Source organism: Eptatretus burgeri, chromosome 10 (assembly GCF_056783735.1).
Source record: "Eptatretus burgeri isolate ZD-2024b chromosome 10, Ebu_testis_v1, whole genome shotgun sequence".
Classification (NCBI taxonomy): Eukaryota; Metazoa; Chordata; class Myxini; order Myxiniformes; family Myxinidae; genus Eptatretus; species Eptatretus burgeri.
The window spans coordinates 15,771,402-15,787,661 of NC_140970.1; the positions used below are offsets into that span (position 1 = coordinate 15,771,402).

At 45.6% G+C, this 16,260-nt stretch overlaps 1 protein-coding gene across 1 annotated transcript in view; it reads left to right on the plus strand.

Moving 5' to 3' along the window:
* LOC147017985 (uncharacterized) overlaps positions 1 to 5,346 on the plus strand; it is a 12,281-nt gene extending 6,935 nt beyond the window's left edge. Inside the window, exon 3 of the mRNA XM_085897128.1 lies at positions 2,186 to 5,346. Within this exon, the coding sequence (XP_085753254.1) occupies positions 2,186 to 3,756 (1,571 nt within the window). The 3' untranslated portion in view covers positions 3,757 to 5,346. The remainder of the gene's footprint in view (positions 1 to 2,185) is intronic.
* Positions 5,347 to 16,260: the final 10,914 nt, after the last annotated feature.

Consider the following 16,260-nt stretch of genomic DNA (forward strand, 5'->3'; position numbering starts at 1 on the left):
TGACAGATCGGGCTGAAATTTCTTGACAGAGGTTGATTATAGTGCGCATAAAAGCCTGGAAGCCGATTTTTGATTTTCGAAAAAATTAATTTTTTAGGATTTTTCAAATATTTCAAAGTCCCGTTGCTAGGCAACGGTGGTGTCCATAGCAACGGTGCTCAAAAGCATACAACTAGATCCTGGTATGAACCTACCTGTCAAGTTTCATCAAAATCGGTTGAGTCCTCTGGCCTCCAGAGCTGTCCATTACATACATACAAACATACAAACATACAAACAAGCCGGTAGGCAACGAGGGATTCGCTAGGATCGAAGTGCTGGATACGATGTTTTCATTCCGACCGATCCACCGACGAAGATTCATTGCCAAGATGTATTGGTTCACATACAATTGTTCCTCTGCCTGGCAAGATTTTTCCTATTGCGTATTTTGCCAACTGGCACTCCTCATAAAAAATGACGGTAAATAGACACCCTATTTTTGATGGACTACCATTTTAAAAATAACCGGTTTGCTGGTTTGTGCTGTGGAGCCTCACGTTGCAGACACACACACACACACACACACACACACACACACACGGAAAACCCGATAAAATTCTCTCAGTGCTCTTGTTTGATCACACCTCCTGAGCCACGCAATATTTTTCATAAGCCACGCCCACTTTCCTACACCACTCCCACTTCCCTACGCCTCTCCCACTTTTCATCAACCACGTCCACTTTCCCTAAGCTCCGCCCACTTTCCTACACCACTCCAACTTCCCTACGCCACTCCCACTTTTCATCAACCACGTCCACTTTCCCTAAGCTCCGCCCACTTTCCTAAGCCCCTCATAAAAAATGACAGTAAACAGACACCCGATTTTTGAAGGACTACCATTTGAAAAATAAAACTCAATCAAAAATCGGCTCAAGTAAAATTTTCTAAATATCTCGAAGTGTTTAATTCCAAAGTCTCGTTTCTCTACATTCAAAACTGAAGGACAAGTATTGAAAATACTGTACGCGGTTTTTCGGCCGCTGCACAGCAACGGGTGGTTGCTAGGCAACGAAATTCAAATGCGCACATTCCCAGCACATATTACACATGTTGGCAAAAAAAAATGACCGTTTTTACAGCCATTTTCCCTGCTGTGCAGGGGTTTGGCTTTTTCTTGAGGCAATGTTTTATGGCCAGATGCCCTTCCTGACGCCAACCCTGGTCACCTCTTACGTCACACAGGGATATGGTACACCTATTCTAACCGGGGCATACACCGGGACCAGTACACTGGTACTCATTTCGCCGACCTCGGAAGGATGACAGGCTGAGTCAACCCCCTGGTGTTAATTCAGCAGCCAACGGGGCTTGAACTCAGGACCCTGGGATCCCAAGCCGCCACCCTAACCACTAAGCCAACACCAGGCTACACATGTTGGCAAAGTTTCATCGAAATCGGTTCGCTGGTTCGTGCTGTGAAGCCTCACGTTGCAGACACACACACACACACACACACACACACACACACACACACACACACACACACACACACACAACACACACACACACACAGAAAACCCGACAATAAGAGATATCTCGCATATATAGCGAATCCAACAGACGGAAAAACTGAGAATAAGGGTAGTCGAGCAGCGACTACCAAACAGACAAGGGTTGAAAACATAACCTCCATTGACCTTCGGTGGCGGAGAGAATTAAATAAAAGTTTTAAAGGCTGACAATTTTTTTTTTAATTTCAGAACTTTACCATCGTTCATGCACCCACTTTTACACCACCTTATTTAACACGTTAAATTAGTTATGCATGCTTGTTGTTTGTGTCCTTTATGACACCCTAAAAACAGTGCATTTCCTGTTTGGAATGATTTTCAATTTTGTCTGCTAGACAGTCAGACAGAGTAAAACAATTGCCCCACTCCCCTCTCTGCGCATGCACACTCGGTACGAGACTCCGTACAATTTGCCAAATTCAGAGCCAAGGGACTGATAAACTGCAAGTTCGTGTTCCCATTCATATTCTACACTGTTCAAAATATAACATTCAATTTAAATGAAGTTGTTCCTTCATCATAGGCTGACGTCTTTAGACAGACAGACAGAAAAAGTGAACCAATTGCTTAACCTCGCTTTTCGCTTTGCACGTCGGGTAATAATTATTGTTCTTAAATGCCTTTCTTCCAGGTTGCTGTTTCAGTGCATGGACTGAACCAAGAGTTGTGCCGGCACATATCATGGATGTGCACACTCCTTGCTGGAAGTCCTTGAGATATCCTCCACGACCTCCGAAGTTTAATTTTCACAACCTTGGACATGAGGTGGAGGGTATGTTGCTAAAGCGGCTGGAGAAACATGGGAACCATTCAAAGCATGACAAGAGAGATAAATGTGCAGAAGAGCAAGATAAGTCCCTTTGTGAAGAGCAAAAGGAAGTCTGGAAACCTGAACAAAACAACCTGAGCAGAGATGACAACAGGCGCTGTGAGAATCGCAAGTTTAATGTGAGATATGGAGAGAGAGAGAATTGTGGAACAAGGTTACCTTTGCAGCCATCGGATGGCATAGCCACAGCGGACCTTGTCATTGAAGAAAAGGTTGGAAAGACAACAGGAAAAATGTCCTCGGAGAAATCTTGTGCAGAGATCCCAACAAAAGTTCATTGTTCATCGGGTTTTAAACGAGGCACGAGTTTATCTCATGCATACATTCAACAATATCAGGATATTAATAAACTACAACCGATACAAGTTGCAACAGCGAGTGAGTGTTTAGCAGGAATAGGTAATGATCATAGTCTTGTGACGAATCCTCATGCTTCTCATTCTGCCAATCATCTGAGTCCACAGCCAAGAGGAGATCATGAAGATTTTAACCCTGTTTGTGCTTCATCAAGCATCAAAGGAGATTTTTGTTTGAAGAATACAGAGAATACACCAAAGCAAGAGGTATTGAGAAGTGAATCCACCGGAGAAAGAAAAACAAGAAGCTCCAGAGTAGGGTGGAGGCAACTCAGTAGGACTAAGATAGTTAAAAGAGATCAACCCAAAAACCTGCATAATGAAAAGGCAACATCAGCTAAAGATCATTTTGAGCGTTTATGCGATATTCAGGGAGAAGATACGTTCAGGGAAGAAATGAGTCACAAAGGGAGTGTGGTGACAAAGCCGAAGAACTACAGAGAGTGCTCGAGGCTTTGCGAAGCTGCAGAACCTACAGTGAAATGTGTTAAGCTTTCACAGAGTGGACCCAAGGACAGTTGCCAAATGGAAGCAGTCAATACACCAATGGTGAGCTGTGCAGCAGGAGGTGGAAGCTCCAGTTCACCAATCACTCAAACTCCATCATCCCCATTTTCTGTTTCTGAACTTCTCAAAAAGCCTGACGGGAAAGCAAAACCCCGACGACTTCCTCAGACTCTTGGCCTTCAGCATCCACCATCTGGTCCAGCCTTAACACCTCTTGCAGGACAAAGTCCATCGCTGATGCCCATCTCCCCGCTTGGCCTAGAAAACTGGTGCGCACGTTGTCGCCTCGGGTTCCGACTGACATCTGACCTCGTGTGCCACATGCGTGCCCAGCACAAACACGATCGGACATCCGGTGCTTTGGCGACCACTTCTGGAGAAGACAGAACTGCGCTGTCGCGGAAGCCCGAACGGTCTTCTGCTATCGGTCGGTTGCGGTGTCCAGCTTGTGGTGCGGCTTTCAGGGAGCGACACCACCTCTCACGCCATCTTGCGTCACATGCACACTGACAATTTTTATGAACATCTCAGTGTGTCAAAGTGCATTAGTCTTACAAACCGATTCGGTAAGCATCACTATTGCCATTGTTGATGCATCTGCTCAGGGAGATAGATCTCTTTGTGATTTAGTGGGTAAATACCCACCGCTCAAACGATGAGTGGGACCTGCTGAGCCTTGTTGAGCCTCCTGGGCAGTCATACTCATCTATTTTTAACACAGATTTTCCCACCCATAATCTTTTTCATTTTTGCAGATGTCCACTGTTTTACTTCACTCGTGTGAGTTCCGTTTCCACGGCCATTCATTATAGGATGTCAGCACCCCTGTGCCAAGCTGGTTACCTGTTCAGGGAAAACTCTCAGCCTAATGGGTGTTCATAAGTCACTCACACCATGATGCTCCCCCTGGCCAAGCTTTGTGACACAAGGACGATATAATTGATATTGATGGGGATGACATGTGCATTGATTTAATTATATACTTACTAATGTATATGAATCTTGAATGCAATCAAAATCAACACTCCCTTCTTGAGCAATACTGTAGTGTGTATTTCTTTAATTGTAAAAAAAAAAATAATAATAATAATAATAATTAAGATGTACAGCAACTCAAACAATTGAAAGTTTGCAAATATTAATGAAAATCATAGCAAATCGTTTCCATAAAAAGTATGTACGCGTAATCACAGATGCGGTTTCCGAATGATATTAGCCATCAGTAGAAATTATTTATTAATACTTGCTTTTCAGGTATTATCTTCCACGGTGGTTCTTCGTTCGTATGCAGCTCAAGGCTGTGGGGAAGCATCATGGGCTGTGCCACTGCAATGCCCCCTGCTGGTTAGGGCAGGAATTTGAAATTTGTTCGTGGTGCCAACCAAAGCTCGCCTACTCTTCACAAATTACACCATGGGATCTTGAACATCAACCAACTAATCCTGGCAGACATGAATTCCGTTTAACGTCCAACCAAGCGACGGCACACACATTGATGAATCACCCTGCGAAACACCAGGTTGACAGCTTATAGCTGGGTCAGGATTCAAACCCAGGCTGGAGAGCTTAGAGGTGAGTGTGCGTACTGCTCGGCCATCCTCTTAGCCCTTCGACATGGCACATCATGCTGATATGTTTAATGACATCATTTCATACCGTATGGAAGAGGCATTGCATGGCACAGCACCACTTTGAGTAACCTTCCACGCAGTTGGTGATCAGATACTTTCCCGGCTACTCCCTTTAAAATATCCCTTGGGTTCCAGGGATAGGAGCATTTTTAGAAGTTGTCAATAAGAATCGCTGGCTGTTATGCTCACTGCAGGAACACAGTCTCCAGATGAGGAACACCGTGCACATCTGGAAGACATTTGTCCGATGACTGCTTTCAACCATGGCATTAAAAAGGACTGCTCAACGATGTTTTGATGTTTTATCTCGTGACCTCTTCTTATGTTTTCTTTCTTTTCGTCTCCCCTTCTTCCTGTTTTCATTCCTTTTCACGCTTTGACTTTTTTTCAAATAATATTTACTTGATCTCTCTCTCTCTCTCTCTCTCTCTCTCTCTCTCTCTCTCTCTCTCTCTCTCTCTCTCTCTCTCTCTCTCTCTCTCTCTCTCTCTCTCTCTCTCTCTCTCTCTCTCTCTCTCTCTCTCTCTCTCTCTCTCTCTCTCTCTCTCTCTCTCTCTCTCTCTCTCTCTCTCTCTCTCTCTCTCTCTCTCTCTCTCTCTCTCTCTCTCTCTCTCTCTCTCTCTCTCTCTCTGTCTCTCTGTCTCTCTGTCTCTCTGATTCTCTGTCTCTCTGTCTCTCTGATTCTCTGTTCTCTGTCTCTCTGTCTCTCTCTTCTCTGTCTCTCTGATTCTCTGTCTCTCTGTCTCTCTGTCTCTCTCCCTTCTCTGTCTCTCTCCCTTCTCTGTCTCTCTCCCTTCTCTGTCTCTCTCCCTTCTCTGTCTCTCTGTCTCTCTCCCTTCTCTGTATCTCTGTCTCTCTCCCTTCTCTGTCCCTCTGTCTCTCTCCCTTCTCTGTCCCTCTGTCTCTCTCCCTTCTCTGTCTCTCTGTCTCTCTCCCTTCTCTGTCTCTCTGTCTCTCTCCCTTCTCTGTCTCTCTGTCTCTCCCCCTTCTCTGTCCCTCTGTCTCTCCCCCTTCTCTGTCTCTCTGTCTCTCCCCCTTCTCTGTCCCTCTGTCTCTCTCCCTTCTCTGTCTCTCTGTCTCTCTCCCTTCTCTGTCTCTGTCTCTCTGTCTCTCTCCCTTCTCTGTCTCTCTGTCTCTCTCCCTTCTCTGTCTCTCTGTCTCTCTCCCTTCTCTGTCTCTCTGTCTCTCTCCCTTCTCTGTCTCTGTCTCTCTCCCTTCTCTGTCTGTCTGTCTCTCTCCCTTCTCTGTCTCTCTGTCTCTCTCTCCCTTCTCTGTCTCATGTCTCTCCCCCTTCTCTGTCTCATGTCTCTCCCCCTTCTCTGTCTATCTGTCTCTCTCCCTTCTCTGTCTCTCTGTCTCTCTCCCTTCTCTGTCTCTCTCCCTTCTCTGTCTCTCTCCCTTCTCTGTCTCTCTGTCTCTCTCCCTTCTCTGTCTCTCTCCCTTCTCTGTCTCTCTGTCTCTCTCCCATCTCTGTCTCTCCCCCTTCTCTGTCTCTCTGTCTCTCCCCCTTCTCTGTCTCTCTCCCTTCTCTGTCTCTCTCTCTCTCTCCCCCTTCTCTGTCTCTGTCTCTCTCCCTTCTCTGTCTCTCTGTCTCTCTCCCTTCTCTGTCTCTCTGTCTCTCTCCCTTCTCTGTCTCTCTGTCTCTCTGTCTCTCTCCCTTCTCTGTCTCTCTGTCTCTCTCCCTTCTCTGTCTTTCTGTCTCTCTCCCTTCTCTGTCTCTCTGTCTCTCTCTTTGCAGTGATAGGTGGAGCCTGAGATTTCAACCCTTTTGTTTTACTCAAAATACTTCAAAGCCCAAAAACATGCATTGCCAAACAGTTGGTTTTACTTTGAGGAAATCCGTGTGACTCTTCCGCTTGACTCTTGAGAAAAGCCATCAGTGTGATGTTAGCCTATGAAAATATTTTAGTGTATATCGACTCAAAAGTTCATAGTCCCTCACCGGAGCACTTCTGGTTACGGTTGAACCGCGTGGTTCGACAAATCATTCTGTGTGGCCATACACAATGATTGATAGAACAGACTTCTGCTGCACGATTTCTTTACAGTCGCTTCCATTGCTGTATTTGCTGTATTCACTGTAAACCATCAGCTGACTTCATTTTTCCACTTCATGTGGGCAGATGGCAGCCAAGCATTTGTGGTTATATAAAAATAAAATTTCCAGATCCATTCAGCATATTACATCTGGAATGCATTTGTGCACTTGAGTATGGATATACCTTTTCAACTTTTCAAGGCTCCTTTTGGAAGTGATATACAATTAAACGTCAAATGAAAAGTGCATTTTTGGCCAAATAAAATATTTTCAACGTTATGAAACTTTTTTTGTCTTCATCGGTGTTGTTATGTAATTATTTACTGGAATATAAAGCCTGTCGCTTCGCTGACGGAAATACCAATCTTTGCTGTGATGGCTAATGAATAGGGCAAGAAGGAAAAGGATTCCTGGGAGTGCTGGGATAAACAGCGTCGCAAAGTTGGCGTTTCCATTTTCGCCACGTGTGCCCATGTACAGATATAAAAAGATAATTAAAAAAAAATTTCAAATCGTTAAAAACCTTCCCAGGAGATCCCTGAATCCAACATAGTTGGATTTCTTGGAATCCGTTAATCCGTTCTGACGTTATAACACGACAGACAAACAAAGAGACAGACAGACAGACAGACAGACAGGCACGGCTCCTGTTTTTATCCCCCACCGCGTGGCGGAAGGGGGATATTGTTGTCACCCGGGTCGTCCGTCTGGCTGGTTGGGCGTCAACATTTATAGCTGTGAGTGCGATAACTCATAAACTGTTCGCCATATCGATTGGAAATTTGGGTCACACATGTACCACCTGAAAAGGAAGAACCCTATTGATTTTGGGCATGACCGGATCCAAGATGGCCGACTGGGGCGATCGTCCGTCCATCCAGCCGGCTGGCTGGGCTTCAACATTTATAGCTGTGAGTGCAATAACTCATAAACTGTTCGCCATATCGATTTGAAATTTGGGTCACACATGTACCACCTGAAAAGGAAGAACCCTATTGATTTTGGGCTTGGCCGGATCCAAGATGGCCGACTGGGGCAGTCGTCCGTCCTTCCGTCCGGCTGGCTGGTAGTCAACATTTATAGCTGTGAGTGCGATAACTCATAAACTGTTCGCCATATCGATTTGAAATTTGGGTCACACATGTACCACCTGAAAAGTAAGAACCCTATTGATTTTGGGCGTGGCCGGATCCAAGATGGCCGACTGGGGCGGCCATATTGGAAAAAAATTTTTGTAATAAATGGAAAAACACTTATCTGATTTCAATTATTTTTCAATGGTGGGGGATTCCCCATCTCTGATGGTATATTTATATATAGTTATGGCATTTCAAATGGAAAACTGGCTTTCAAAAACATGACTGGTACAAATACAATCCATATTTGCAAACAACATTTTACAGACATTTGATTGAATGAAATGCAGGAGTATGTAATTTATGCAAAATATAATGTCGTCATGTCGGGTCATGACCACCCATAGACCACAATCAAGCAATCAAGCCCAAGGAGACGGTAACCATACCCCAATACACAGAGCCAGTTACATCCCAGCTTCGGAGCAGTTGAACTCGTACATCACATCATAATCATGATAGCTTTCAGATTTCCTTTGAAGCACCTAATGTGAATTTGATAAACTCTTTACCAGTCATGTTACTTCCCCTTGATGGCAGCTGTAGCCAACACCCCTCATAATGACCACAGATATTTTGCAAACTGGGGATATAAATATATAAATTGCCCTGACGGTTTAGATCAGACAAAAGGCCAAAAAAAAAATTGCATTGATCAAGGAGTCTCAGAGTTCCACTACCAGATGCAGTTTGAACAGTAAAAGAATTCCACAAGGCATCAGCTCAATCTCAAAAGGATGTGCAGGATATCTCAAAAGTTTATGGACAGATTCGGATAAAATTTGGTGGGGAAGTTGGGTGTGTTACAAGGACGAATTCGGAGGCCCTTCTAGTCTTGTCTTTATTTTGATAACAATTATGAAACTGTCTGAACCCCCTCCCCTTAATTGATGAGATGTATCTTAGCTCTCTCCAAAAATAAGAAGCGACTGTTCCATCAAATTTATTTACTTTCATTCAAAGTACGTTGTGATAGTTAACTTACAAGAAGGTTCTGCAAACAGATGAGGATTGAAATCCCCATAGGTTTATTCTTCTCAATGATCGTGGCTGCTGAAAATTCCACCGAATTTTAAAGGTGAAAAATAATTTAAACTAATTTTCTCTTCTTCAAAACACCATTTAAAAAGCTCTATCCTTCAAGTTAAATTTTTCTCTGGGTGATACCTGCTTCAATATATTATGTGGAGATACACTACATGGCCAAAAGTATGCGGACACCCCTTCTAATTTGTGGATTCGGCTATTTCAGGCACACACATTGCTGACGGGTGTATAAAATCAAGCACACAGCCATGCAATCTCCATAGACAAACATTGGCAGTGGAATGGGCCACACTGAAGAGCTCAGTGACTTTCAACGTAGCACCATCATAACCTTTCTAACAAGTCAGTTCATCAAATTTCTGCCCTGCTAGAGCAGCGACAGTCAACTGTAAGTGCTGTTATTGTGAAGTGGAAACGTCTATGAGCAACAACAGGTCAGCCGCGAAGTGGTCGGCCACACAAGTGCACAGAACAAAGCGAGGTCCATGCAGAAATGGTTTGTCGAGATCGGCGTGGAAGAACTTGACTGGCCTGCACAGAGCCCTGCCCTGACCCATCGAACACCTTTGGGAACGTCGACTGTGAGCCAGACATAATCGCTCAACATTAGTGCCTGACCTCACTAAGGCTCTTGTGGCTGAATGGAAGCAAATCCCTGCAGCAATTTTCCAACATCTAGTGGAAAGCCTTCCCCGAAGAGTGGAGGCTCTTATAGCAGCAAAGAGGAGAACCAACTCCATATTAATGCCCATGATTTTGGAATGAGATGTTGGACGAGCAGGTGTCCACATACGTTTGGCCATGTAGTGTATAATAGAGGTATTAACATGGTTGACAGAATAGTTCAGAGGTAGCATACTTGCCTTTGAGATTGATTACTTATCGAACTGTAAACTGTTATCCTGGTGCCTCGCAATTATGGCATTGCAGTATTGATTGTGCTGTCCTTAAAGAGAGGATAAGCCAGGTGTCCTTCCTGCATAGGCATCAGAAATACTTCAAAGGTGAAGGGACATGGGCTTTGAGTAGCATCTTCTATATGGAGAGGGGCACAGGCCTCCGTAATATTGTCGTGTGGATGGCAACCTCCAGACAGGATGCAAACAGACCTGAGCGGTTAGTAGTGCACGTTGAAGCAGCGTTGCCAACTCTGAGTTTGCCTCCATTACCAGATCCGCTAAAAGTAATTGTCAACTTGAGCGTTTCATTCCTAGATTTCTTAAATTCATAGAAACGTTCACTTTGACATGGAAAAAAAAAATGATTGTAATTACCTTCACATGACAGAACGACTGGTGTGTAAATCAAATGGTCCACACTGGATCACTGGGAGTTCAGTCATACAAGGCAGTCAAGTCACCATCATCCTCCGCTCTGGTTGTAGAGTCATGCATATCAACAGAGAATTTATTTATCATTCTTTTTGCGTGATTTGCATATCTTCACAGTACATCCCATCATGTACCATGATGTGTGTATGGTACTTATTCTCAAAAATGACTCCAGCATCTTCAGCTTCATCCGATTTTGTACCGGACTTGCTCGCACCACCAGACTTGCTCAATACCACATTTGGAAAACCTCATCACCAAAATGATCATCATTATCAGACTTTATTTTTCATTATCAAACTGATTTTTCTTCATCAAATTTACTCGAATTTGGAATTGTCAAAAAATACCAGGTGGCAACCGCGCCCTGAATCCGCTGAGACTTCAAGGATAGCCGAATTATATCACTTTTTCACAAGCGGACTCCGAGCAGTTGTCGCCGATCTGTGATCTGGTGCGGTATATTAAAGTGTCAATTATAAAATAGGATTACAATAATCGTGCATGGAGTGTAATAAATAAAAGGTGTTTGGTTATAGTTCAGCATTTTTATAATTTAATAGTTCATATGCATATTATTAAGTGTAAGGGGGTTGTGATACATGTACGCCAGATGTCGCTGTTCTACCGTCGTTTGTGTTTGAGTGAAGAGGTTTGATCATCCTTTGGCTGTGAAAGGGCCGTAAAAGCTCTCAACCACTTTAAGATTCACATATATCATGGTGTGAACCACTATAATGATTGAAAATAACAAACAAACAAACTTACCATTGTTTACATTACCAGTCACCTTTACTGTTTTCCATCTCAGCATCGCTATATTGGAGAGATCATGCCGTTGGTGCAGCAGGGGCCTGAGAGGTTGGCTTGTTCTGTTGACGTTAGGTAAGCTGGCCTCTAACTCGTCTCCAAGCTGTCTAGCCTGGGTTCAAATCTCAGCCCAGCCACAAACTGTCGTTCTGTTGATTCACAGACAGGGTGATTCATCAATGGATTTGCTGGCCCATGGATGGACGATAAACAAAGATTTTTCCTTTGATCCAATATGGCTGCCAGACACATGATGGTCACTTTTTATGAAAATACTGTTCAAATTTCAAGTCAATCAGATGAAAATTGAGGATATCATAAATTTGGCCTTGGTTGACCTTTTGACCTATGTTGACCTCAAAAATAATTGGTGGTTGAATTCATTGAGCTGATCTGAAAATATTGTTCAAATTTCAAGTCAATCGGATGAAAATTGACAGTTTTAGAAATTCTGGCCTATGTTGACCTTTTGGCTTATGTTGATGACAAAAATAGTTGGTGGTTGAATTTTGTGACCTGATATGCAAATCCTGTTCAAATTTCAAGTCCATCAGATGAAAATTGAGGATTTGAAAATTCGGCCTATGTTGATATTTTGGCCTATGTTGACCTCAAATGTAATTGAATTCAATGACCAAATGTGCAAATCTTCTTCAGATTTCAATTCAATCGCATGAAAATTGACAATTTTAGAAATTTGGCCGATGTTGACCTCAAAAATAGTTGGTGCTTGAATTTGGTGACCTGAAATGCAAATCTTCTTCAAATTTCAAGTCAATCGGATGAAAATTGACTATTTTAGAAATTTGGCCAATGTTGTTGACCTCAAAAATAGTTGGTGGTTGAATTTTGGTGACCTGAAATGCAAATCCTTTTCAAATTTCAAGTCAATCGGATGAAAATTGAGGAATTTCGAAATCCCGTCCTATGTTGACATTTTGGCTGATGATGTTACCCTCAAAAATTGGAAGTTGAAATCAATGACCAAATTTGCAAAGCTTCTTCAAATTTCAAGCCAATCGCATGAAAATTGACTATTTTAGAAATTCGGCCCATGTTGACCTCAAAAATAGTTGGTGGTTGAATTTGGTGACCTGAAATGCAAATCCTTTTCATTTTTCAAGTCAATCGGATGAAAATTAAGGAATTTAGAAATCCCGTCCTATGTTCACGTTTTGGCCGATGATGTTACCCTCAAAAATTGGAAGTTGAAATCAATGATCAAATGTGCAAATTTTCTTAAAATTTCAAGTCAACCGGATGAAAATTGACAATTTCAGAAACCTGGCCAATGTTGACCTGAAAAAAACAATTGGTGGTTGAATTCAGTAACCTAAAATGCAAATGCTGTTCAAATTTCAAGTCAATCGGATGAAAATTGAGGATTTTAGAAATTCCACCTTATGTTGCCTGGTGTTGGCTTAATGGTGGACTTGCCATCCTAGCGTCCTGAGTTCAAATCCAACTTGGCTATTGAATTAATACCAGGTGGGGTTGACTCTGCCTGTCATCCTTCCGAGGTCGGCAAAATGAGTGCCAGCTTGCTGGTATCCTGTGTCGAAGTGGTTACCCGTCCAGGATTGTGCCCAATAGCCAAGGAGACTGCTTAGGCAGCACCAACACTGCACAGAGTATGGTCCCAATGGATGGATCCTATGTTGACCTTTTGGCCTGTGTTGACCTCAAAAATAATTGGTCGTTGAATTCAATGACCAAACGTGGAAATCCTCTTGAAATTTCAAGTCAATCGAATAAAAATTGACAATTTTAGACATTTGGCCGATGTTGACCTCAAATGTGTGACCCCTATATTGTTACGGATGTGGAAGCCTTTTGCACACAAACAGACAGCAGTCCCCATAGCTCAGTTATCTCGCTAAGTATGTGTATAGTTAGAATCCATCCCCTGTGTCTAAAGGGAATTTCATGTGTGTGCTGCAGGTTTATTTTTTTTAGTTAGGTTTTTATCAACTACAACAAAAACAACAGCTGACTGTCGCCTCGCTCCACCGTCACCATAACGCACGTGGCCGAAGGTGAGAAGGTAGGCGGAGCTACAATCGCTTCAGCTCCGACTCCGCCCCAAAAAGGTGGGAGTTGCCCGGCCTATCGTGGGCCTGTCCAATGAGGGATGGCCAGCAAATCGCATGATGCAACCATCCAATCAGGAAGCGAGTGGTGAGGAAAGAAATCCCTCCCACCTCAAGAGGGCCAGTGTGATCGGCGCGTTTTGTCTGGGTCTGCCTCGCCTGGTGTCGCACGGATCAGGGGAAGCTTTTTCAGGCTTGATCGCTGGTCGCCTCGTCGTCTCTCGCCCCGTCCGCCTTCGTGCTGGCTGGCTCGGTCGCTCTTTCCCTCGTCCCTGGTGCTTGATGCTGCGTTGTGGAGGTGGGTTCGAGTCCCGCCACCGGACAAGCTCGACCAGACCGCACGAGGCGGACAGGTGCAAGCGTAGGCTCTTGCCCTCAGCTCGCCTTCCCTCCGAGCTGGAAGGCCAAATAAAGACCCATGGTGTCCATTTCTTGTGTGTGTGTGTGTGTGTGTGTGTGTGTGTGTGTGTGTGTGTGTGTGTGTGTGTGTGTGTGTGTGTGTGTGTGTGTGTGTGTGTCCGTGGGCCCCGTCTGTAAGTACAAACTGTTAAGTGCCTGTGTTCCTTGTAAATTGCATTTTTCATATTCGGTTTTAACTCTGCTCTTTGTGCTCCACTGCCCCATGATAAATAACCCCCCCCCCCCAATTGTTCAATGTACCAGCTCGTTGTCTGTCACTTTCCTTCAATGGTTCAGCACGGTGCGTATTGGGAATTAGTAGGGCCGTTTGTGCCGTAAGTTGTCATTGGGAGCGGCGCGGCTCTGGTAACTCCCGCTCGGTTACGCCGGACCCGAGTCGGTACATGCGACTCGGTTCGGACAGAGTCGGCCGAGGGTGTGGTTTCGCCGGTAGCAAGACGGCGTGAGTACTTAGGTAAATTGGAATAGATAAGTGGACCCTACCTCACGCCGTCGAAATATTGGCGACCATGGTCCTTTAAGTGACCCGTTGACTCCAGAGTTATCCGGGGTGACGACCTTTCAATTCCGGGGTGTTCGGTGCAGACGACCCTACTGCTCCCCCTGGTGGTCGTTTATCGCCGCTGATCCCCAGCCCACAACAATATCACATGGTCATGTAACATGTGGTAAAGTTTCAATTTTCTCGCTGAACGGTTTTCGACGTACGTACACTCTTAACAAATTTCACACCCGTATTACGTATGACAACCAATCGTTTAACCCTGCTTATCGCTTCATGAGCAACAGGGTAATAAATGTAAATATACATTTAGAAACATTTCATAATTGTCTTGGACCTTATTAACAGCAGATATCATGATTGTGCACTGAATAAATCATTTCGGAGATTTTTTTTGTCATTCGGAGGGAAGGCCATTCTTGAGGGGGTAATTGTGTTTGAGTCACGTGTTCTTTATGAGGGGCGGGGCTAGCGGGCGTGACCACGTGTCACAGGGGTGGAGCCTTGGATGGATCGAGTTGGGTGGTCAGAAAAACGGCCTTTTTTACAGCGCGGCGACATCGCGCTGTTATATAATTGGTTATTCTGTCCTGGGTCTTCTGGCACACTTATTGTTGGGTGTGATGTGGGCGGAGATTGCCGGGTGGATTGTGGGCAGAGATTGCCAGTGGATTGTGGGCGGAGATTGCCGGGTGAATTGTGGGCGGAGATTCCGGGTGGATTGTGGGCGGAGATTGCCGGGTGGATTGTGGGCGGAGATTGCCGGGTGGATTGTGGGCGGAGATTACCGGGTGGATTGTGAACGGAGATTGCGGGGTGGATTGTGGGCGGAGATTGCCAGTGGATTGTGGGCGGAGATTACCGGGTGGATTGTGAGCGGAGATTGCCGGGTGGATTGTGGGCGGAGATTGCCGGGTGGATTGTGGGCGGAGATTGCCAGGTGGATTGTGGGCGGAGATTGCCGGGTGGATTGTGGGCGGAGATTGCCGGGTGGATTGTGGGCGGAGATTGCCAGTGGATTGTGGGCGGAGATTGCCGGGTGGATTGTAGGCGGAGATTGCCGGGTGAATTGTGGGCGGAGATTGCCGGGTGAATTGTGGGTGGAGATTGCTGGGTGGATTGTGGGCGGAGATTGCCGGGTGGATTGTGGGCGGACACTGCCGGGTGGATTGTGCCCGGAGATTACCAGTGGACTGCGGGCGGAGATTGCCAGTGGATTGTGCGCGGAGATTGCCAGTGCAGTGTGGGCGGAGATTGCCGGGTGGATTGTGGGCGGAGATTGCCGGGTGGATTGTGGGCGGAGATTGCCGGGTGGATTGTGGGCGGAGATTGCCGGGTGGATTGTGGGCGGAGATTGCCGGGTGAATTGTGGGTGGAGATTGCTGGGTGGATTGTGGGCGGAGATTGCCGGGTGGATTGTGGGCGGAGATTGCCGGGTGGATTGTGGGCGGAGATTACCAGTGGATTGTGGGCGGAGATTGCCAGTGGATTGTGGGCGGAGATTGCCAGTGAATTGTGGGCGGAGATTGCCGGGTGGATTGTGGGCGGAGATTGCCGGGTGGATTGTGGGCGGAGATTGCCGGGTGGATTGTGGGCGGAGATTGCCGGGTGGATTGTGGGCGGAGATTGCCGGGTGAATTGTGGGCGGAGATTGCCGGGTGAATTGTGGGCGGAGATTGCCGGGTGGATTGTGGGCGGAGATTGCCGGGTGGATTGTGGGCGGAGATTGCCGGGTGGATTCTGGGCGGAGATTGACGGGTGGATTGTAGGCGGAGATTGCCGGGTGAATTGTGGGCGGAGATTGCCGGGTGAATTGTGGGCGGAGATTGCCGGGTGGATTGTGGGCGGAGATTGCCGGGTGGAGATTTCCGGGTGGATTGTGGGCGGAGATTGCTGGGTGGATTGTGGGCGGAGATTGCCGGGTGGATTGTGGGCGGAGATTGACGGGTGGATTGTAGGCGGAGATTGCCGGGTGAATTGTGGGCGGAGATTGCCGGGTGAATTGTGGG